Source organism: Aegilops tauschii, chromosome 2 (assembly GCF_002575655.3).
Source record: "Aegilops tauschii subsp. strangulata cultivar AL8/78 chromosome 2, Aet v6.0, whole genome shotgun sequence".
Lineage (NCBI taxonomy): Eukaryota > Viridiplantae > Streptophyta > Magnoliopsida > Poales > Poaceae > Aegilops > Aegilops tauschii.
This window is the reverse complement of record NC_053036.3, coordinates 434,045,333-434,068,566: the sequence shown is the minus strand read 5'-3', so window position 1 is coordinate 434,068,566 and position 23,234 is coordinate 434,045,333. Positions and strand designations below refer to the sequence as shown.

General features: G+C 43.3%; 2 protein-coding genes and 1 non-coding gene across 5 annotated transcripts; 2 read left to right on the top strand and 1 right to left on the bottom strand.

Annotated features, from left to right (window-relative positions):
• Positions 1-8,642: 8,642 nt before the first annotated feature.
• On the top strand, positions 8,643-12,320 carry LOC109773328 (uncharacterized). 2 transcript variants are annotated; one of them, XR_005768591.3, is made up of 3 exons: positions 8,643-9,460; positions 11,203-11,270; positions 11,858-12,320. It is a non-coding gene; the product is annotated as an uncharacterized protein (transcript). The 2 variants fall into 2 exon arrangements; XR_012202945.1 differs by having other exon boundaries at positions 8,644-9,460; positions 11,198-11,270.
• A 373-nt stretch (positions 12,321-12,693) lies between these two features.
• Positions 12,694-15,949, top strand: LOC109773327 (isocitrate dehydrogenase [NAD] regulatory subunit 1, mitochondrial). Of its 2 annotated transcripts, none has more exons than XM_020332023.4 (4): positions 12,694-13,406; positions 14,588-14,827; positions 14,933-15,011; positions 15,325-15,949. In XM_020332023.4, exons 1-4 carry the CDS (start codon positions 12,885-12,887, stop codon positions 15,597-15,599), a joined length of 1,116 nt encoding a protein of 371 aa, XP_020187612.1. In that variant the 5' UTR covers positions 12,694-12,884; the 3' UTR covers positions 15,600-15,949. The 2 variants fall into 2 exon arrangements, with proteins under 2 accessions (XP_020187612.1, XP_020187613.1); XM_020332024.4 differs by having other exon boundaries at positions 12,758-13,406; positions 14,600-14,827.
• A 1,038-nt stretch (positions 15,950-16,987) lies between these two features.
• On the bottom strand, positions 16,988-22,787 carry LOC109773326 (pachytene checkpoint protein 2 homolog). The gene is made up of 14 exons (XM_020332022.3): positions 22,466-22,787; positions 22,283-22,346; positions 21,346-21,452; positions 21,191-21,258; positions 20,713-20,816; positions 20,527-20,631; positions 19,813-19,902; positions 19,597-19,672; positions 19,285-19,354; positions 18,765-18,835; positions 18,590-18,680; positions 17,945-18,072; positions 17,611-17,736; positions 16,988-17,494 (listed from the first exon to the last, which is right to left on the bottom strand). The coding sequence occupies exons 1-14, from the start codon at positions 22,650-22,652 to the stop codon at positions 17,354-17,356; spliced, it is 1,428 nt and encodes a 475-aa protein (XP_020187611.1). The 5' UTR covers positions 22,653-22,787; the 3' UTR covers positions 16,988-17,353.
• Positions 22,788-23,234: the final 447 nt, after the last annotated feature.

Sequence of the window (23,234 nt, the reverse complement as noted above, 5' to 3'; positions counted from 1 at the left end):
TGATTCTCAAGAAACAGAAATGCTAGATGAAGATAGTGAACGTAGCTCTGTAGTTGATTACAACATTTCCCCTACACTAGCATCGCAGGTGCTTGCTCTAACTTGGCAGCGTGATATGTGGTTGCATGTTGCATATGGTGTCTAGATTGTAATTCTTCCAATCTGGTTAAACTGCATGTAGTCTGCTTAGCTTATACATTATACCTGTTAATGTGACATGCCTTCCTGTATTTAGTACATAGTACATCTGTCTATTAAGCATGTCCTTACATAAAACTATTGTTTTTTTGTATCCCGCATCAATCAACATGACGAGACACCTTTAGTATACGCAGTGTGATATTAGTTGCATCTTTCATATGATTTATAGCATGCGCTGCTTCTAATTTGTTGAAATTCCATTTATGATGGGACGCTTTTAACTTGGCAGAGTCATATTGGTTGCATCTTTCATGTGGTGTCTAGCTTGCATTGCTTCTTATTTGCTGGAATGGTTTCTGCTTAGTTTACACAAACAGTTGTGAACATGCCATGTCGTCCTGTTTTTCGTACATATTCCATCCTGGTATCATGTGTTTGCCTTACATCAAAGTAGTGATTGTCAGTATCATGCATGAATGAGTTCTGAAGAGATAATTTTATTGCTTTTTCTTGTCGGTTTTACTTGACAATTCAAAATCAATAAAGCGGAAGGAAGTTAGCAAGGCAGCGGATAAAGGTGCTCCTTCCGAACGGAGGGCCTCTATAGTTTCTACTCCTCCACACCCCCAAGATGATTTCCAAGACAACACATGCATAGACACTCAACAAAGCTGTGTTTATGATGAGCACGTCTCCCCTAGTGCAGCATCACCGGTGCTCCCTCTAACTTGGCACTGTTATATGTGGTTGCATGTTATGTGTGATGTCTAGCTTGTATTGCTTCTAATTTTGTTGAATTCCATCTGCTTACTTTACACATTATACTTGAATAAGACACGTGTCCCTGTTTCTAGAACATACAATATCTGTCTATCACACCATGTTCTTACATCAAATTACTACTGTTGTGTAACCTGCAACAATCACTTACCATAAGACATGTTTGACTTCGGAGTGTGATATAGGTTACATCTCACATTCTTTTCTAGCTTGTACTACTAATCTGTTGAAATGGCACTTATGACGAGACAGTTTTAACTTGGTAGAGTGATATTCGTTGCATCTTTCATATGGTGTCTAGCTTTCATTGCTTCTAATTTGTTGAAATGCCTTCTCCTTAGTTTACACATCATAAGCTGTGAATATGCAATGCTGTGAATATGCAATGGCACTAATGACGAGAGACCTCTAACATGGTAGTGTGATGTTGTTTGCATTTTGCATATGATTTATTTCTTGTACTGCTTCACATTTGTTTAAACGCCATTTATGATGAGACACTGTTAACTTGGCAGAGCGATATTTGTAGCATCTTTCATATGGTGTCTACCTTCCATTGCATTGCTTCTAATTTGGTGAAATGTCTTCTTCTTAGTTTACACATCATAGTTCTGGTTATCTCTTCCGTCCTGTTTTTCATACATATTACATCCTCCTATCATGTGGTTGTCTAACATCAAAGTTCAGTTCGTCTGCATCACGCATCAATTTGTTCTGAAGAACTAAATTGTTATTCGTTTTTCTTATCGGCTTGACTTAACATGGCACAGAGAAAGAGGAAGAAACACATAATGGCAGGGAATTAGAAGCGGATGAATCCTGCAGATTATGCTGGTACTGATGGTGCAATAGAAGGTCAAAGTCCAGCGGAAAATTCTACAAACACGGCATCCCATGCTACACGAGTTGCAAAAAAAGCCAAACAGAAACAAATAGCTGCCACCAAACAAGCAGAGACAGCCCTAGTTCTTGCAACACCTACCACAGTACTACCAGTTGAACGACTTACTCGTGCGTCAACTGAGCTAGCAGCACGTTCCCAAGCTCCCTTGCCACCTGACACTACTTCCCAAGCACTCTTGACACAAGACGAGTTGGCAATATCAGATGAACCTTGTGAGCTTCAACAGCAAGAAGGTAGTTGCTGGAATCAAGTTACAGTTGCATGCTTCTTTATATGTAGTCTCACAGTTTGATGTACACTAACACTTCCTATGTTCGTTGTTGGACTAGCACCTAGGCGCAAGAGGAAACAAACATCAGGGATAATGCTCGATAGGTTAACTAAATCTAGAGGAGGAAGAATGGAGATCCGTTTTGAGGCAGGTTTCAAAAGGCCACGTGATGCTACAGAGTCAGCCAAGTTAGTATCAGAGGCAGCGGTTGCCGTTAGGTGTCATGTACGTATCCTCCCAACATGGATTCAGTACAGGAATGACAAAGACGAAACCTAGTTCAACACCTTCCTCGACCATTTATCTATAAGTATGGTTATGTATGGAAACTAGTAATATCGTCTTGCTCTGTCCCATACTTTCTAGGTTGCTGATAATGAGACTCCCATAATTTTCAACAGATGAGGTTCAAGTTGGATAGCCAAGATGATGCAACCAGACAATCTTGCACCCATGTTTTCAAGTCTGCTCTGCGACAGTATCGGTATAACTTAAGGAAAACTCACTTTGAAGGCAAGGCTAACAGTGAACTTTCCCAAACATCTCCAGTGGAAAATATATCGGATGAAGACTGGAGGGGCCTTGTTAAACACTGGTCTGATCCGAAGTATCAGGTACATTATATATATGTGATCAGATCACATGTTGAAGTTCTATTTATGCATGTGCCACACAAATCTATCTTCTTGTAGGTGAACTGTTCAAAGAACAAGGCCAACCGTACGAAAGTGAAATTCCAACAGACGACAGGATCTCGTAGCTATATTGCACACTGCGAGGCTCTTGTAATTAGCTGCTATTTCACACTTTTCGCTGTACCATATTATCATATCTATATTGACTTGTTCGAAATGCAGAGGAAAGCCCGCAAGGACCAAAAAGTACCTGAACCAAATGCTGTGGAAATCTTCAAGGACTGTCACACCAGCAAGAAGAAGGGCATGACTACACCAGTCAAAGCCGTTGTTGTAAGTCCTTAATCCTCATGCCTTTTAACTACTACTTACTCTGACTTGTGCCTTGAACTGCATGGTTTGCAGCCAATGTCTATTACTCTTTTCAATTTTATACACAATTGTCTTAGCATATCATTGCACCTTACAAGGTTTAAAAGAGAGGAGTGATGTTCCTTTGATCTTGACCCGTAATCTAGTTCCGTGCTGGACTTGCCCACACAACGTTACAATTGCCTGTTTGTCTGTTCTCAGTTGTTTTGTGATATGAATGATGTCATACTATGCTTACCGTATTATAAACTTCATCTCTTTATCCTTAGCCCTCAATACAATGTGAAGAAATAGACAATACATTAGCGATGGTACATGGTCATATGTTTGGAACCTGGTTTTATTATGTACTTTGCAATAAAATACAACTAATATTTTACATGGGTTCACCAGTAAGTTCTGTATATAGACCAAAGCTATTTTGTTTGGTTTTGTTGCCTCCTTAATATCTTCTGTTCTGGTACTACTAATGTAAAACCTCAACTTTTCAGTGAGCTATGGAAAAAATGGTGGAACCGCCACCTTCTGAAGGTGGCGAGGCAACTATAACCGCAATGTCAGCTCTTGCTGCAGTGGGTCAGTACCTGTCCACTAATAGTGCCAAAAGCACGTTCCTGCGTAATACTGGGTTGGTTGTTAAGGCAATATCGTCCAAACTGCCTCATGATCAAGATATGCAAGCTCAAAGCAATGTTGTATCTGCGCTCCAGACACAAGTCCATTCCCTAACAGAGACCCTTTGTGAAACAAGGAGAAACATTGCTCAATGTCGTCAAGATATGCATGGTTTTGAAACCAGACTATCAGACATTTGCTATGTTGTTCAGGAGCCTAGGGGAAATGAAGGCGACGGTTATGGTGCTCCATCGGACAATACAGCATGAAAACGTAACAGTCAGGTCAAATGAACTGAGCTTCTGAACTTCTGGTGGTGCATTTATCTGCTAGACTGTTAAGTTTTAGGCCAACCTTCCTTTTGTTATATAGTTGTAATTTGTTTTGGTGCGATACAAAATTTATTCTTAACGTGCAGCCACCGGCTGAAGAAAACAGCAAGCCATTTTTGTATAGTGTAGGGTGTTCCCTATATTTGCACTGGTGGCGATCTTTGATGCCGAGTGGATGTAATCTGTGCAATCGCCTTAATAGCCTAGCGTTAGTTTCGGCCTTATTTATTTCCTAGTCTTCTTTTTCCCTGGTTTGCTAGTGGCCGCAACTACCATGGGCCATATATGGGCCGTAGGATCCATGGGTCTCCTATGGGCCGTCGATAAATGGGCCTGTAATCGGTGGGCCTCGGGCCGTCGGATAAATGGGTCTACATGGGCCGTAATCAGGCGTAATTAGTATCGGCCCAGCACGGTAACAGACCGTTAACAGGCCGTAGGACAGCAAAGGCTTAATTCTGTCACAGGCATAACGGGTCGTTAATGGGCCAGAATATAGGACCGGCTGGAAACAGCGCAACGGGTTAACAAGCCAGAAACGTGCCAACTCTTGCCATGGGCCGAATTTGGCCCATTAGGGTAAGAGGCCAGTAACGGGCCGACTCTTGCCATGGGCCGAATTTGGCCCATTAGGGGAACAGGCCAGTAACGGGCCGGAAGTAATCGAGGGCCGAAAAGGAGCCCAAGAACGTATGGGCCGTCAATAGGCCGAAAGCTAACACGGGCTGGAAACGGCCCATGTAAATCACGGGCAGTTAACGGGTATAAAGAAAATTACTGTTCATTATGGGCTAGAGTCACCGTGGGCCTGTAAAGGGCCGAAAGATACGAAGGCCTCATATGGGCCGAAAGACGTCGTGGGCCACACATGGGCCGAAAGTGAAATGGGCTGGTGTTATATTCGACGGCCCACATGACGTTGTTGGGCCGATTTCCTTTAGGGCCTAACGGGCCGTGAGTTAACGGGCCGTAAAATGAGCTATTTGCGAAGAGACCGTTAACAGGCTTTTCATGGGCCAGCCCGTTAACTTTTGACCAAGTCAAACGGGCCGGCTTTGTAAGATAAATGGGCCAGTGGTGGGCCGTGGCACGTGTCGACATATCATAGGCGCCTATCTGACCCACTGACGAGCTGACACGTGTTTCGTCCGGCCAATAAGAATTTTACACGTGGAAATTTCCCATTGGTCGGGGCTGTTAACGGGTTATCGGATCCAAAACCCGACCCGATAGCTTAACGGCGTTCCGTTACGGTGGATGCCACGTGTCGGTCACCCTTGACGAAAGCACTTCTGTGACGCGCGATTTATCGTCATGGAAGTGGACACTTCCGTGATGATAATTTTGGTAATGTCATGGAACACTTCTACGACAGCACAGGTATGACTATCTTGACTCTGTCATAAAATCGTCATGGATGTACATGCATGACAAAAAACGCGACCTACTGTGACAAACACGTATCATCACAGAAGTGTATTTTTTTTGTAGTGATTCCCCCCTTCCAAGTAGTAGGAGGAGTCAAGGAAAGGGGAGAGAGAAGAGAAGGAAGGAGGGGGCGCAGCCACTCCCCCTAGTCCAATTCGGACTAGGCCTTGGGGGGCGCGTAGCCTCTCCTCTCTCTTTCCCCTAAAGCCCAATAAGGCCCATATACTCCCCGGCGAATTCCCGTAACTCTCCAGTACTCCAAAAAATACCCGAACCACTCGGAACCTTTCCGATGTCTGAATATAGTCGTCCAATATATCGATCTTTACGTCTCGACCATTTCGAGACTCCTCGTCATGTCCCCGATCTCATCCGGGACTCCGAACTACCTTCGGTACATCAAAACACATAAACTCATAATATAACCGTCATCGAACTTTAAGCGTGCGGACCCTACGGGTTCGAGAACAATGTAGACATGACTGAGACACGTCTCCGGTAAATAACCAATAGCGGAACCTGGATGCTCATATTGGCTCCCACATATTCTACAAAGATCTTTATCGGTCAAACCGCATAACAACATACGTTGTTCCCTTTGTCATCAGTATGTTACTTGCCCGAGATTCGATCATCGGTATCTCAATACCTAGTTCAATCTCGTTACCGACAAGTCTCTTTACTCGTTCCGTAATACATCATCCCGCAACTAACTCATTAGTTGCAATGCTTGCAAGGTTTATAGTGATGTGCATTACCGAGTGGGCCCAGAGATACCTCTCCGACAATCGGAGTGACAAATTCTAATCTCGAAATACGCCAACCCAACAAGTACCTTTGGAGACACCTGTAGAGCACCTTTATAATCACCCAGTTACGCTGTGACGTTTGGTAGCACACAAAGTGTTCCTCCGGTAAACGAGAGTTGCATAATCTCATAGTCATAGGAACATGTATAAGTCATGAAGAAAGCAATAGCAACATACTAAATGATCGAGTGCTAAGCTAACGGAATGGGTCAAGTCAATCACATCATTCTCCTAATGATGTGATCCCGTTAATCAAATGACAACTCATGTCTATGGCTAGGAAACATAACCATGTTTGATCAACGAGCTAGTCAAGTAGAGGCATACTAGTGACACTCTGTTTGTCTATGTATTCACACATGTATCATGTTTCCGGTTAATACAATTCTAGCATGAATAATAAACATTTATCATGAAATAAGGAAATAAATAATAATTTTATTATTGCCTCTAGGGCATATTTCCTTCAAGTTGCTCTTACCAACAACGGGTCAAAGTTCTTGATCTATCCACATCCGGTTCATGCTTATAACCATTACCAGTAGAACTGATGCAAAAATCTAGAAGATAGATATTCGTGGTAGATCATGTCCTTCAGTGTGGAGTTTCACCAAACCTTTCTTCCAACTACGAATCTTTGCGACATTTGTACAACAAATTAAATAATCTTGCAAAATTACTATAAGGAAATTGGATTTGCCAGCAATTACTAGTTGAACAATTTCCGTGAGCAATAAAATGGTTTAGTTGAAATTGTCCTTTTCTCCTTCATACAGAACTTGTTGTGTACAAAAGGTGGAAAATTACTTGTCGATGAAGACGAGAAAGGTACAAAAATGCTAGATCTACGAAAAGTGTATACGTAATCTATTTAAATTCCTTCCTCACAAATCAAACCAACCAACGGATGTCATATCTTATTCTTCCCGAAGGAAAAACGATCTAGCTTTCCGCCGCTAGGGACTCGCGCTCCGCCGCCGTTCTCTGGCGGCTCCCCTCCATCGACAACCTCGGTCGTCGGTGGTGAGGGGGGTCGCCGGATCCACGCGTATGGATAGTTTTAGGCAAAAGTAGCTTAGTTTTTTAGGCTGTTCATCGTCTTGGCTTCGGTGACGGCGATGGCGGCGCTGAATACAATTTCTTCAGATCCTACTCCGATGAGATGATTGGTCCTATCGTTGGGGATGGATGTGGAATCCAGTCTGTTCAAGCAAGGATGGTGTGGCGGCGGGGGCATCCTCGTGGTGGACATGTGTCCTCGGGCTCCGCCGTTGCGACGACGTCTGCTCCAGCGTCGGCGTGAAGCTTGGGAGGTAGTCCAGGAGCGGATGCAAATTGTTGTCTGCATCGACGACATCTGAAAGACGGAGCGTGTGCTGTGTTCGTGGTTGATGGATGGCAGGTGTGATTTCCTCCTTCGGCGTCTTAGTTGGCGGGGTGTGAGATATGGAGTTCGATGGTGTGTCCGGGTGTTACCCCGGTCTGATTCGTTCAACGACAATGGCTTCACTTTTGGGGAGCCACCTGAAGGTCCGCAAAGCTGCTTATCAGTGATGGAGCCGCGTCGAGCTCGGGTGAGGAGGTGATCCGTCATTCTATTCTTTGGTGGCTGCCGTGGTGGTGCCAGAGGCAGGTGATGGACGTTAGTGTCAAACTCAGAGATGTTTTGCTTTCTTTTTCAGTTTTGTTGTGTTGGTCCTTACATGACTTGTACTTTGATATCATATGAATGAGATATGTATTACCATGCAAAAAAATCAAACCAACCGCTCAATTTTAGAGTGCGCCCACACCCCCAACCTAATCACCAATAAAAAGCTGTCAAATCACCTCATAATCTCCTCACTATCTAATACTCCCTCCATTCCACAATGCACAATGCAGTGGTATAGATTTTTTGAAAAGTCAAACTTTATAGCCTTTGACCAAGTTTGTAGAGAAATACATATACATCTAGAATAATAAATACATATCCTTAGATACATGACGATACGTACTTTCATATTGTACTCCCTTGCTTTCATATTATACTCCCTCAGTCCAAAAAAGCTTTGTCCCATATATATTTGGTATTGTAGATATAAATAGTTTTTTTTATAAACTTGCTCAAAGTTTGACTTAAAAAAAATCTATATGCACTACATTATGAAACGGAGGGAGTCCTCGCTTGGTGCAGCAAAAATGGGAAAGGAAAGCAGCACAAGGCGGTGAGCCGCACAGCCCGCAGGGAGGAGTGAAGAGAATTGAGACTGCATATGTACGAGTGGGGACGAATCAGAGCCGTTGAATAAAGATCCGACGTTCCTAGAAAAACCTACGCTGAACTGGAAAATAGTCGACCGATAAGTACACGCTCCGAAGGCCGAAGCGGCCAAACCCCTGGTCGCAGTCCAGAAATGGCCGCCGTCGCGAAGCTCTCCGTCTCCAGCCAGGCCTTCGCGGCGCTCCTCGACTGCTGCGGGACCGCCGCCGGGGACTGTGACGGGCTACTCTGCGGCCGTGCCGCCCGCCCCCCGGCCCCTCCCCCTTCCTTCTCCGACGACGACGACTCCGGCGCCACCTCCTTCGCCCCAACCCTATCCATCAACGTCACCGGCCACGCCTCGCTCGCCCGACCCTCCTCCCTCTCCGACGCCCTCGGCCGCTTCCAGCCCTACTCCCCCGCTCGCCCAGCCACCGTGGGCTTCTTCTCCTCCCGCCGCAGCGCGGCGCGCCGCCCCTCCATGCGCGAGGTCGCCGTCGCCCGCTCCCTGTCTAAATCGTTGGCCCTCACCCACCCCCTCGTGTTTCTGCTCGTAGCCCCCTCTGCCTCCTCCAACCTCTCCATCCACTCGTTCGACTACCGCGCCTTCCTCCTCGTGGATTCCCGCCTCTTCCCCACCTCCCTCCAGGTCGTCAACGTGGGTCCTGGTTTTCGGGGCCAGTACCACACCTTCGCGGCCGAGTCGCCAATGCCGTGGCTGCCGCGTCCGCCGGCAAAGGGCTTCAGCATCGGAGACCAGAAGGCGATGGAGGGGATGATGGATGCGTTCGGGCTGGGAAGGGTGGAGGCCTTGGTGGCCTCGGCCACGGGGCAAGCAACCGAGGTGGAGGAGATGTATTCCGGGATGCTAAGGAGGCTGGAGAGGCTTGCTCGGGAGTCGGAGGGGGGCAAGAAGCTGGTGCGCCGTCAGGTGCTAGTTTGCTGAATGCTTTGCTTCATATGTTTCTGTAAAATTGATTTGTTTGCGTCCGTGGAAAAATGCATTGCTTTGGTTGTGCAACGGTTATTGGACTGACATGAAACGACATTTTGCAAGGGAAGCAATATTGTGCACATATTTGAGTCAGAATCCAAGGAATTTTAGCATTTTAGTTGACACACCGGATATAACTTAGGTTTGATCGTGAAGACTTGATTCCCCTTTAAATGCTAATAAGGTAGAGTTTCATACGAAATATACTTACCAGATAAAAAGGTTAAACCGTTCTCTGTAGGGCATGCTGATTCGAACAGCAGGACCAACTACTAATACCAACTTCTTTTTGCGTGATTTATTTTTCCGTGTTTAAATCAGATCTTATTCATTAGAGAAAACCCTTGCTTCTTATTAAGTTAAGTGCTTATAAATTGTGTGAACAATGTAGCATTTGTTTGTTCAAAAGACGCTGCATGGATATGTAATATGCTTGCATCGCATATCCATGCCCGTGTGTGCAATTGTGCATGTACAGGACATAGAGTGTCAATTCATCTTATTGCAGCATTTATAGATTTTACTACGTTTTCTTTAATCTGCACATGTCATCTCTCTCTTCTACAAAATTTGCATTCTTGCTAGCATCTGTCAGAATCTCGTGAGGGCTGAGCTGCAAAATGTGAAAATGGTAGAGTGGGACCTCATAAGTGAGTTGGAGAAGTAGCTAATACGTCATTCTACGTACGTCCTTTTGGAGAGCTCATTTCAAGAGCATTTCGATGTCTTGTGTCATAAATGTGACAATTTGAGCTATCAAAAGTCAAAACAAAGTGGTAGTTTGCTTTTTCTGGATGATTAGTTGGTAACACTTTGAGTAGTTACATGTACAAGCTATGCTATTGTGTGAGTTTAAGTGTTGACCTATAGCTATAGGAAAGTATCGTGCAGTGTACAGTTGCAACTACACTACTGAAGTGTGCATTAATCTTGTACTTCATCTGTCCGGGTTTATTAGGCCCCCTCTTATTTTCGATCAAAGTTTGACCATAGATTTAACTAATAAAATGTACACTATATTTCATAAAAAAATACACCGTGGGAAATCTCTTTCGAATACAAATCCAACAGTATACTTTTTGTATGGTATACATCATATTTGTTAGTCAATTGACCCAAAATACAAGGGGGGCCACTAAACCCGGGCGGAGGGAGTACTTGAGCTAATTGCCATTTTTATTGCTGAGTGAAATGGTTATATCTGTCATGTATGTCATGTGAGGGTTGATTAGAGATTAGGAGTTAATATTCTAGTACTTTATATTGTGTGCATGTTGCTGGATAAGCTATGTGAGGTTGGACCATTGATGTTGTTGATCTTTGCTAGTGTATAGGTTTATTGGTTCACATGTGTTCACATGTTGCTGAAGTTCAGTTTGTTTGAATGTGATATCGAAAATCATTATCCATGTAGTTTTGCTGAAAGGGAGCGTCCAGACATGAACTAGAACTAGACATTTATGTTGAGTCTTCAATATCGTCTACAGATTCAGGTTTTAACATGTCTTCAGATTTAACCGGATGCATCATTGTATGCTATTATTATTATTTGCTGCTCCTGTTTCTACCAGTTCATTCCTTCATCATCAGTTTTGCAAGGTTTATCTTTAGATACGTTACTGACATTAACCAACTATTTTGTTCACCATGTCTGTGCTGATGTTTTTTTTGTAGGAAAGGAAGAACATATTGGAAAGGAGAAAAATTGCTGGGTTGGAGTAAGGGCAGAGATCTTGTTCTCAGCAAGGTAAACCTGACTTGCCTATTAGTACTTTGTTTTATACGTGTAACTTCCTAATATCCTGGATCGTTCTGGTATTTGGCTACTCATTTGTTTTGCATCCTCACTTGACACCTCCCTATTCCTTCACTTTGGTTGGTTGAACCTGAATGGTTCTACGGCATCACCTGATAAATTCTTATCTTCTTAGTATATATATGTTATTTATTTGCTTTCACGTGTGTGTTGGGCTAACACACTGGAGTAAGGATCTTGCTTTCCATGTACTCTCAACCGCTGGTGAATAATTATTATTGTTCTTAGGCAGAAGTATTTGATTATATAAGGTTGCATCTTAAGTGTCCACTTATTTTTCGCTGTGTGGTGGTATAATAACCGTATAATGCATGTTATCCGTGATCCTCAATGAGAAGGCCCTGAACCTGAATTTTAAAGTCTTCACATTCACTCTCCAACACATAGCAGATTGTAAGGCTTGATTTGAATATTAGTGGTGACCTGTGTTTGTGATTAGCCAGGATCGTGATGCGTCGTGATGGCACGTTTCCATTACTTGAAGCTTGTGATGACGTTCTTTTCGTCTTGTTTTGCAGCGTGTAGAGGTTCTGTAAGAGAGGTCGCAAGATTTGAAGCCGGGATCCTTGAACTGTATCTTGAGTTGAAGTGCCTGCCTATTTCCTCCTCTTTTTGGCTGGATGGTTTCTGGACTTCCAGTGTCGCATGTTTGTTCTTTTTGGACAGAAGATTCAGGGGTTCAAAGGATGCGGAGACTAGGATAGTACTAACTGTGAAACCGTGGATCTTTTTTTCATGCATGCGAATGTGAGACGTGGCATCATTTCGCCACTGCCACTTGGATAGCCGAATGCACTAGTGTTCCATGTTATGCGGTTAAGCAGATTCAAGTCCAATTTGATTTTGCCATTCTAGTATGCTTTTATATGCAAAATGGAGCTGTACGTGGTGCTAGTTGGTGCCTAGTTACCGGATCAGCGTTCGTCGAGCCATGCTTAAAGTAGCATGATGGTGCTCTTTAATATAATATCGTATGTGAAATGCTCTGCTTGAATTATCGATATACATGTGCCAAAAGAAAGAGAGAAAGAAAAAACTTGTCTGATGTGATAGTTTTTTTCTTTTTTGAGAAACCTGATGTACGTTTGTTTGATCGCTCGCTTGCATGAGATCGCTGGGTTCCAAGTTCCATTCGTCTGAACGTTTCACTATCAGCAATTCTAAAAAAAACGTTTCTCTATCAGCACGATACGATTGTACGTATTTCTGTGCACCGACATTGTCGACCATTTTCTCAACCGAAAATAGTATCCGTGCCTCCTTGATGATGACGGGCCCGCTTGCCAGAGACGTGTCCCTCATTCTTGCGGAGGAGGCTTTAAAGGTTCGCGAATACCCCAACAATTCCAAGGACCGAACCGCAAAACGGCTCAAGTAGTACCCATCTCCACCGTCCCTTTCTCCTCCCTCTGCCCCGGTCTCCTCCCTCTTTCGGTCTTGGAATCCTTCCTCCCTCCCTCCCTCCTTTCCGGGTCGCCCGCGCTCCGCCTCCCGGATCGCAATTCCGCATCGCCCCGCCGCAGCCCCAGCCCCAGCCAGCCACCGATGGCGCGGCGATCCGCCCCGCTCCTCCGCCGCCTGGTCTCCTCCGCGCCGCCCCTCCCGGGCCACGGCGGCGGGGCGCGCCGCACGGTGACCTACATGCCCCGCCCGGGCGACGGCACCCCGCGCCCCGTCACGCTCATCCCGGGCGACGGCATCGGGCCCCTCGTCACCGGCGCCGTCGAGCAGGTCATGGAGGCGATGCACGCGCCCGTCTACTTCGAGTCCTACGACGTCCACGGCGACATGCCCGCCGTGCCCCCCGCGGTCATCGAGTCCATCCGCCGCAACAAGGTCTGCCTCAAGGGCGGCCTCGCCACCCCCGTCGGCGGGGGCGTCTCCTCCCTCAACATGCAGCTCCGCAAGGAGCTCGACCTCTTCGCATCGCTCGTCAACTGCGCCAACGTCCCCGGCCTGCCCACCAGGCACCAGAACGTCGACATCGTCGTCATCAGGGAGAACACCGAGGGCGAGTACTCGGGCCTAGAGCACGAGGTCGTCCCGGGGGTCGTCGAGAGCCTCAAGGTATGCCTGATCGCTCGCTCCCTGTTGTTTGTTTACATGATTCACCTTCAGACCTTCACCTGTTCATTGGTTGACGCCTGATGTGCGTTTCTTGTTGTACATGGTATATGATTGGTGGATTTGGCATATCATAATTAGTTAGTTAGTACATGGTTAAGAGGAGAATTTTCCATTGCAAAGTTGCCACTGTCAGAGTATATATATATATATATATGATTTGTCTGTGATGAACTGATCCTGTCAGTTGGTTATCAATCACAATGCGTGTAAAATTGAGTTATCTGAATTTGTGACCAGGATGATATAGATTACTAAGATGCTTTTGGAAATGTACTGTTTGCTTGGTAGTTTATATGATCATTGCGGTAATTCATGCCTGATGCCTCACAATGTTGAAATTGCGGGTCAATCCATGTAAATCCTCAGTCTGATTCTGGCAAGAATTGTGTGCTCCAGTGATTGGCATGTGCTTTGATTGTCCAAACTTGTAGTGTAACTTAGCAGGTTTTCTAGTGAATAGAAACCAATTTAACTGAACTATTGGGTCGGTGTTTACCAGGTAAATGATTTAGCGGTATTGACTGTATTTGAGTAATTTCCTTGTTTTCCTCGTTTGTTGAGAAGTTGTAATATTCATTTGACATTATGCATTAGCTCTTGACTTGACTTCAAAACTCATTGCTGAATTTTCGAATAGTGTAATAAATACAAAACTCTGTGGGCCTTATGTAGAATACACTGTCGTTATTTTGGTCAAACCATGATGTGACGTGCCGTGAGGCTGGTATCATGGATTCTGGATGTGTTTATCCCAGGAAATAATAGCCAGTAGGTACTGCCGTCCCAAATAAACAGATGGGTGAACTTGACGTCTATTGACCTATACATTCATGTGTGTATGCTATATCAACAGAACATGAATATCATGAGGTTAGCTTCGTTTCCATTATTTTCAAATAGACCAAGATACACCGAAAATGTGCCCTGTCTATGTTCACAATATTCATCATATATGTGGTTATTTTCTTGCATTTATGTTTCCATGCAAGCCCATTATCAGTTCTGTCTTAAATGATGTGAGTTTGCTCAAAACTATTATCGATGAAAACAATTGCTCGACTCGTGCTTTCCTTTTAAGTCTGTTTTGTTGCCTTTTTGTTACTCTTACTGATTGGGTTTAGGTCATCACGAAGTTTTGCTCTGAGAGGATTGCCAAATATGCCTTCGAGTATGCTTACCTTAACTACCGGAAGAAAGTCACAGCAGTGCATAAAGCAAACATCATGAAACTTGCTGATGGTTTGTTCTTGGAGTCTTGCCGTGAGATTGCCGCTAAATATCCAAGTATTGAGTATAATGAAATCATTGTTGACAACTGCTGCATGCAACTTGTTTCAAGGCCTGAGCAGTTTGATGTTATGGTATGTATCTAACTATCCTGGTGTTCTCACGTGCTCCTATTAAGTAAACCATTCCTTGGGGTTACTGCGGATTTTCTAACTTCTATCTTTCCATTCTTTTGATAGGTTACACCTAACCTTTACGGCAATTTGGTTGCCAACACAGCTGCAGGTCTTGTTGGAGGAACAGGTGTCATGCCAGGAGGTAAGATTTCAGCATACTTTGTTTCTGTGGTCAGTTCATACTACGAGTGGTTAATTGGATTAAATTAGGCGATTGCGAGAAATGCTGGTTAACACTTCCTTCCTGGTATTCTTGAAAACTTTGCTGGGGGGCGACTAGTGCGACATGCCTAGTGTGTTGTAGTCGCACATGATTTTGACCCTCATCCGCTCTTTTGGAATAATTAATAAATTTTAACTTAACACCCCCTTTTTTATCTATATGAACTACATATAGGTTTATTCTTGTAAGCCAACATAAGTTTGAGGTTTATATTGATCCATTTGTGGTGCAGGTAATGTGGGTCAGGATCATGCCATCTTCGAGCAAGGTGCTTCTGCAGGAAATGTGGGAAATGACAATCTTGTAGAGCAGCAGAAAGCAAACCCTGTCGCCCTGCTCCTGTCGTCCGCGATGATGTTGAGGCATTTGCAGTTCCCGTCGTTCGCTGACCGTCTGGAAACTGCGGTGAAGCGGGTCATTGCAGACGGCAAGTACAGAACAAAGGATCTGGGCGGCACCAGCACCACCCAGGAAGTTACTGATGCAGTGATCGCTAATCTGGATTAGATACCTGATGCACGCCTGCAGAATCGATTCTTTTGGAGGACTGGTTTACAGGTCCCAACTTTTGAGTGCTATTTTTTCCGTACAGCGTTAGATCGGCAATTATATATTTCAGAAATAATTGAGAAACCCACGAGGATTATTCTTCCCACGATACTTTGTAGCAAGGCAAAACACCTTGTGTTGCAGAGGGGATAGCTGTCTACCTTAAATTTAAACGGCATGCATTGAAAGTTTATTCTCAGTTCTTATTCGTGGTTGTCACTCCCATGTAACCGGAATCGGGTCCTCTTTTCTTTGGAAAGGGAATCTGGTCTTCTGAATTGCTATGCATGTCACTGTCAGATTTTGTATGGTACTCGAGCTATAGCTCCCAAATCCTGTCCCCCTGTTACTTCATTTTTGTCTCTTTCTCCTCTATATTATACACAAACTATATAAATTCTACAGCAATAGTTTGAACATAATTTGGTAATATTCAAAATCAAAAGCATGGTAGTCATCAAACAAAATACATGTGAAATAGTTCAGCTGTTTGAAGATATTTCAAAGAAAACTACATTGTGACATGGTGGTTGCATATATGCTCTGCTAGATCATTATCTAAGTTGCACGCTTGGCAGGAACGGAGCTAGAATCATGATTCAACACTTATTATTATTATTTAATAAAATCATTATATAAGTTTAAAAAAAATCATTATATGATGTAGTTATATTAGCGGTCTTTTCGCATGTAGAACTCGGGAATAACTAAATCAAAACACACCAGCTGTTCCATGCCCTTTAGTTGTGCCACATTATTCAATTTTGTCACTAAAAGTTTCAACTACAACTCGACACCGTTATCGTTTCGGTTGGTAGCACGGGGTATCCTGCTGCACCGGTTCAGGGGCAAGCATTCCCAGCTCGTTATCCTGCAACGTAGTATGTCCCAACCAGACCAGCACAGGTGAAATCCAAGGTTCTAACCTGAAGATGGCCTGTGCGCCTGCAAATTTTATATAAACATTGTCATGGCTCTTATTTCCTTCATGTACATTCACTCCCTGTAGCCTACGCACGCCATCAAGTTGCTGAGAGTCACAGTTTATGGTCTGAGTCTTGAATTAACTTGTATCTCTCTTTTTTTCTGCTGGATGCTTGAATTGATAGGCGAAACTTTTGGTTAATGAAGGTTCAATGCACTAACCTCCCTTGGCACCAGTACAGAAGAATAAACTCTCTTGGCTATTCCTATCACAGGAATGCACGGTCATATACCTTGGCACTCTTTCAGCGGGACTGAAGAGAGTTAGCCTGAAGGGCTGAGGCCAGGCCAAACAGTCCAGCCAACTTTGATTTACATCCTGCACATATCATGCAAAACCGCAATAACAGAAACAAAGCTAATAAGGTACACAACGCTATCCATTTCAAGTTCCAATGACCGGAAACAGATCTGATCAAGTCACCGAAGTATGGCATTCATGTAGGTAAATCCCCGCAAGAGAAACTTCATGTATGTAGGTAATAATGCGGCGTCCCTCGAGGTGTAGTGCATCCTACCGTAACAATTTACAGGAGAACCAAAAGTAATGCAACAGCAACGGCACCTATATCCTGGAGTTCCTACTTCTCTAGACCTAGAAATGGAATGGATTTGCTTGTATCTCAGAACAACAGACTTCGAATTAGCTCAAACTATGCATCATATCAGCGGCAAGGTACTCGTATCCGACCGTTAGCCATTTGCTCCTCCAAGCAATACGCGAGGAATCATCCGTGTGATTCCAAGAGCTCTCTCCGCGCGGTTTGAATCAGCGTGTGCATGAAAGAAGCAGCGTCACAGCACGAAGGGTTGGGAACAGAAGCGTGTGCCAGGAAAGGAAGTTTTCTCAATGATCTTCCGCTCAATCCCTGTGGGAGAATGGAAAAAACATCACCACCATAAGCAGCATGTTGGTGTGGGTTACAGCAGATCGCTTAATCTACAGCAATGAAAAGGTAAGGCAACTGTAAACTTCATCACTTACGTCGCACAGTTCTGCACCTTCATGCAGTAAGTTGGAGAGATGAAGTGTATGGGGTTCTGCAGCCTCAGGACCGTGCAACTTCTCTTTCAGGGTTGAATAGCTCAGAATGCAAGGCAGATCACCGCCCTGTATTTGGAGAGGAATAATCATTTAAAGATTGCAAGCTAGAAATTCTATACAGAAGTTCATAAACGCATCGTTTGAGGTCCCAAATCCAGGTTTGCTTAGAGAAAGTGCCCCATGAGCAAAGCAGTCCCGAACAACCTTCACAGTGATGTTTAATTAAAAAAAAGGCAGCATTACAGCAACCAAGTTGGCAAAAAGGAACAAATACCTGAGGATATGTAAGAATTCCTACTCGGAAGAGTTCATCTATGCATGATCTCAAAATCTCATAGCGTGCTTGAAGAGTAGGGGGTCCGACGTATGCCTTGATGTCTGCCCTGTCAACAAATGCAATATCTGCAAACCACATACAAGTTAGAATTTATTGATTTTAGGACTCAATACATGTCTACATGATGTTTAAGAAAGCTACAGGCTGTTCTCCTTAACAGCCATCGAAAATAGAATGAATGTCTGCAATTACACAATTTTATTAGCCCAAGAGACATCAGTACTGAGCACAGTTGATATCTCATTGTCGATGGCAACAAGATTATCTAAATTCAAATGTATCAATAATGTAGCATTAGTTACTTCAGAAAAGTAGGAAAAGTGATGTTATAAACATAGACAGCTCCACAAACATAAACATGCTTATTATGCAATTGATCTTCCCCTCACTGTGTTGATTCACTTGACCAACTAAAACACATACTAAATGTCCAAATTTGTCCAGATGTTGATCATATACAGCACCGTTGTTCCAAACGCGCAGATAATCATGCAAAAACTATGGCAACTATGCACACAAAATGGCATGATGGGCTATTCAGGTCATAAAAGGAAAAAAACTCAAAAGGCGGAAAATCAATACCGATAGCTGTGGTGATATTTGATGTCGTCAAAATGATAACATTTGGCCAAGCCTTCAGTTTGTCCATTTGTGTTAGCAAGGCATTTACCACCTGAACATTACAGAGTGAAAGAAGACAGTGTAAACATTACCTGATAAAAGGTATATGGCAAAGGAAAACTGATGAAAACTATACCCTAATGGAGTCTGAAGGCTCAGAGCCAGATATGGCAGCCTGTCTGGCAGCAGCAAGGCTTTCAACTTCATCTGCAATATCACGTGTTAAAATGCATAAATGAGATAACATTAAGGGTTCAAATACAGCATGCTGCAAATCAAATTTATCTAAAATCTAAAAGTTAAGTTAAAATTCTATAGGAGTGCCATAATGCATTTCGCTAGTCTGCAACTAGGAGATAATGCCTAGAGAATTATATTGTGTTGGTTTCAATTTTAAAAACATTTTATGATCTATGTTCTCTCTATTCACACAAAGGACAAAATCATTTGCTATATTACTATCCACCCATATGTCATGTAGCTCAATGGGGTTCATTATTCATTAGTACCGAGGCATTTCTGAAAGTAAAAAACACAATGGAATGAGAAGTCCGTTTAACAACGCATAGATAAGATGAACAAGGCATGGATTGAGCTAGTCAGATCATACAGAGATTGAACATCTAGTTATTTCACCAGTTTTGTCATGAACATACCGATCAATACAAATACCAGGTTGCTTTCTTCCTCAACCATCTCCTGAATCTTCTGGAAAAGTTTGGCTACCTGAAAAGGTCAAATTATAGTATGTACATTGTAAGACGGAAATGAAGATGTATCTCCAATGGACAATTTTAGTGGGCTAAACTAAGTACATACTACAAAATGTATCATATGATGGTGAATTGTCCACATCGTGCAAAAGGGTGCAAAAACATAACAAAACTCAATTACCACGAGCTGATGATGTGATTCCAGCATGAACTTATACATAATAATATTATTGATATAAGCACAAAAAGGCATACCAGTTTGCCACTTTCAGAAAACCACTTGCTGAACAATGAATGGGCATTGACTTCAATTAGTTGGCACATAGAGTACCTGGTGAAAAAGAGACAGTAATTAATAACACATAATTTATCACTCCCTCCATCCCATAATTTTAAGACATGTCAAAAAACGTCTTGCATTATGGGATGGAGGGAGTAAAACATTAGTCATAAATATCATTAAGCAAGAACCTTGAATTGAAGCGAATAGAAAGCTTCTGAGCTAGTGCTTTACACAATGAAGTCTTTCCTGTTCCAGGTGGACCATGCAAAAGTACAATCCTGCAATGGTATGTAAAAAAGTACATAAACAATACAAAACAAAATAAATCATATAATCCTAGAGAATAATTTATATAACTGAAAGTGCACATTTGCATGGGTTTCAAGCTCTAGCCTACCCCAACTTGTTTGGGACTAAAGGCTATGTTGTTGTTGTTGTGGTTGTTGCACATTTGCATGGGTATTAGAAGGCAAGTAGTTCAGTTTCACGAAGCTCAGGCTTTTGCATCCAATGAGTATCCCTTGACAATTAAGCTGCAATACTTTTTTGCAGTATTCTACACATTCACCTTGATTAACTATCCCAACAAACAATATCCACCAATAGACTCAAGGAAAAACTGAAGAAGAGGAAGCAGACAATGGTCCACTGTCCAGATACAATTTCAGGAAGTACTCCCTCTGTAAAGTGATCTCAACGCTCTTATATTTCTTTACAGAGGAAGTACTCATGAACGTCATTAAAAGGTTTCAGAAGCTAACTGCAAACCCAACTACACAAAAAGGTACCCTAAAGTTCCATGGCAATAATGACTAACTTTATTGTGGAAAGTAAAACCAAAATATGCTACTGCTGATGACATGTGAAGCCTCCAAGTGCTTAATGATGTGAAAGATGCTTACCTGTTCCATGAAACAAGGCATGGATCTACACCTCTTTCAGTAAATAGCAAAGCACTAGCAGCATATCTCAGCAACCTCTGCTTGAGACCCACTTCATATAGTAAGCTGCAAGCACATACGACATCACCAGCAGAATAAAAAACACAGAAATTGTAACTGGTAAAGGATAATGAGATCAAACCAAACCTTTCCCATAATCCATCAAATTCTTTGGCAGGTAGCGCCCACTCATTGAAGCTAGAGAGTGTGTCATCTTCACTTGGTTCTTCACCTGGACCATCCTCATTCAACTGCAAGATAACCAGATCAGCTTGAGCCTTGAGGTGTATGATAAATTTGAACCAAATGTTCACTTAGAACATGACATGAAGTAATCTATCTCTTGGAAAGAGGTCGGTAGTCTAATTTAGAAAATCACTCCGGTTGTTTCAAGAGAAAACAAATGTGAAATTTTAAGTGAAAACAACAAAACACCAGTACCTCAGCAGCATTACAAAGATATCTTATGATGTAACAATTCCAACAGGCAATTGATCAAAGAAGAAAGATAGCCGGCAATAGCATGTAAACATACCCAAAGACCATCTGTGTTTTAAAAGGAACTACAAGAGATTTAGGCAACAAAGATTTAAGTGATTTAAGCAGAAAACGTTTAGATGCATACCTGGAATACATGAACGACAGGTTTGACTTGCCAAAACAACAGGATTTTGTGGTTCTCAATCAACTCATCTACATGAAAAGCGGGCATTCAGGAAGAGGTACATAGATAACTGAGATCAAGAAAGCACACTTTCCAGCCTAAGTGAAACATCATACCAGTGTCACTTATTTGGATCCTTTTGACATGTTCAAGAAGAAAAGAATTGTCTGGAGGTATCTGAACAGGACCATCAACATAGCTTAAACTTCGAGATTCTAACATCCTGATAAGAGAACAACTTGTAAATGTTAAGTATGAGCAATAACAAACATTAATGTCCTGCGAGAGAAGATAACCGTGCAAGATATATATGCTATGAGCTTAAACCAATAAGCTGTCTACAAGAAACTCTGTCAATTCCATGGCCTCAGATCTGATCAGCACTTTAATATGAAAGAAAGTGATGATAAGATTTCTGGAATGATTTGGTGAGCTATCCAGCCTCTCAATAAGCAATGATAAACAGTTGAACGCGATATTGTTTTGGAATGATTGGCTTATATCTGTGTTTCCAGTGATCTTTTCTGAACAGAACACTACAGATGATAGGATTTTTTTAACTTCATTTACAGCTTTCTCCATCATTTGTACAAGCAAATGGTGAACACAGTCATTTTTTAAATGATCGGCTTATATCCATGTTACACAGCAGAAATCCCCACCTAATGGCTAATCTGTTGTAAAACTTAAAAGTTAGCTTGTATTTTTCTCTAAAATACCAATCACCCTGCAATGCCTGATTGCCTATTACAAACAATTTAGTACTCCTAACCTTGCTAGTTGCCACGTCAATCTCCAATATGCTGCACCATCAGCGATTATGAAACAAACATGTCTGTTATTTCCTACTACAACATACTCAGCAAACTCCACTGCTAAATCACAGGATGATTGTTAATCACGTTCCCTACAATCATGGCACATTTCCACTTTTCCAGTGCCAAACTACATCTAATCCAACCCGCATTTAGCAGCTCATGCATCCACGTGTCATCAAGCATTCAACAACAGTAAAATAAGCTCGAAACAAAGTTTAACCCGAACAGCACCGACCTCTCGACCGCTACTCGGACGTCCTCGGCGCGGGCCGTACTCGTGGCGTGCAGCAGCACCTCAACTGCAAGCACAAAAGGAAAAAATAAACCCCGGGGAAACCAAATCGGGCATTCGCAGAGCACGGTTTAATCACGCGCCGCTAGGGCGAGGCCAGAAATGCGTGCGCGTCGCGGCGCCTACCTGAGACGAGGACCTTGTCGTCTGGCGGGGTGGGCGCGACTACGGCCTCCGCCGTCGGCTGCGGCGAGGACGAGACCGCGGGAGGGGTGGCGGCGGCTGCGGGCTCCAGGGGTGGGCTGGAGGGGAAGGCGGGCAGCGCGGGATGAGAAGGGTGGGGGTCGAAGGAGATCTCCATGGGAGCGCTCATGGTGGCCAAGCTCCGCGAGGGAGCGGAATGGAGAAGGTTCTAGGGTTTTGGGTTTGGGGAGGGGAGGAGAAGGCGGAGCCGTGGAGGAATGGGGGATTTTGGGGAAGGAGGCTGTGAGAGGATTTGGGTTTCCCGCGCTTGGGGTACCTTTAGGGTCAGGAGATGGGCTTCTATTTGACTTCCAGTGAAATTTTCTGTAAGCTCTGGGTGGGCTTAGAGACCTGGATGGGCTCAATGGGCACCCATGTTTTTGACCAAATCCTTATCGACCCAGCAGCATGCGGTCTTCCCTATAGTTGCTCAAAAAACAAATGTGTTTTTTTTTTTTGCGGGGTAAATGTGGTCTCTCGTATTTGACGCTCTCTGTGTTAAATAGAGAAAAATCACTAAGAGTTAACCCTCGCAAAGGCCACTCCCTACCTTCTTAGGTTCTTACTGTGTCACTTGTTATAACTTGGAAGTTTTTTCCTTTTTTAGATTCATTTATTCAAAATGTTTTTATCTTCTAAACTATTTTCACTATTGGATTTCTCATTTCGAGATCTTCAAAACTACTCCCTCCGTCCCAATGTAAGACATTTA

Coding starts and splice junctions, on each gene's coding strand:
- LOC109773327 (XM_020332023.4), top strand. CDS start 12,885: ATGGCGCGGCGATCCGCCCCGCTCCTCCGCCGCCTGGTCTCCTCCGCG. Junction 14,828..14,932: donor CTGAGCAGTTTGATGTTATG/GTATGTATCTAA, acceptor TTCTTTTGATAG/GTTACACCTAACCTTTACGG. Junction 15,012..15,324: donor AACAGGTGTCATGCCAGGAG/GTAAGATTTCAG, acceptor TTTGTGGTGCAG/GTAATGTGGGTCAGGATCAT.
- LOC109773326 (XM_020332022.3), bottom strand. CDS start 22,652: ATGAGCGCTCCCATGGAGATCTCCTTCGACCCCCACCCTTCTCATCCC. Junction 19,673..19,812: donor TCTATTCGCTTCAATTCAAG/GTTCTTGCTTAA, acceptor CTTTTTCACCAG/GTACTCTATGTGCCAACTAA. Junction 17,737..17,944: donor GAATTCTTACATATCCTCAG/GTATTTGTTCCT, acceptor CTCCAAATACAG/GGCGGTGATCTGCCTTGCAT.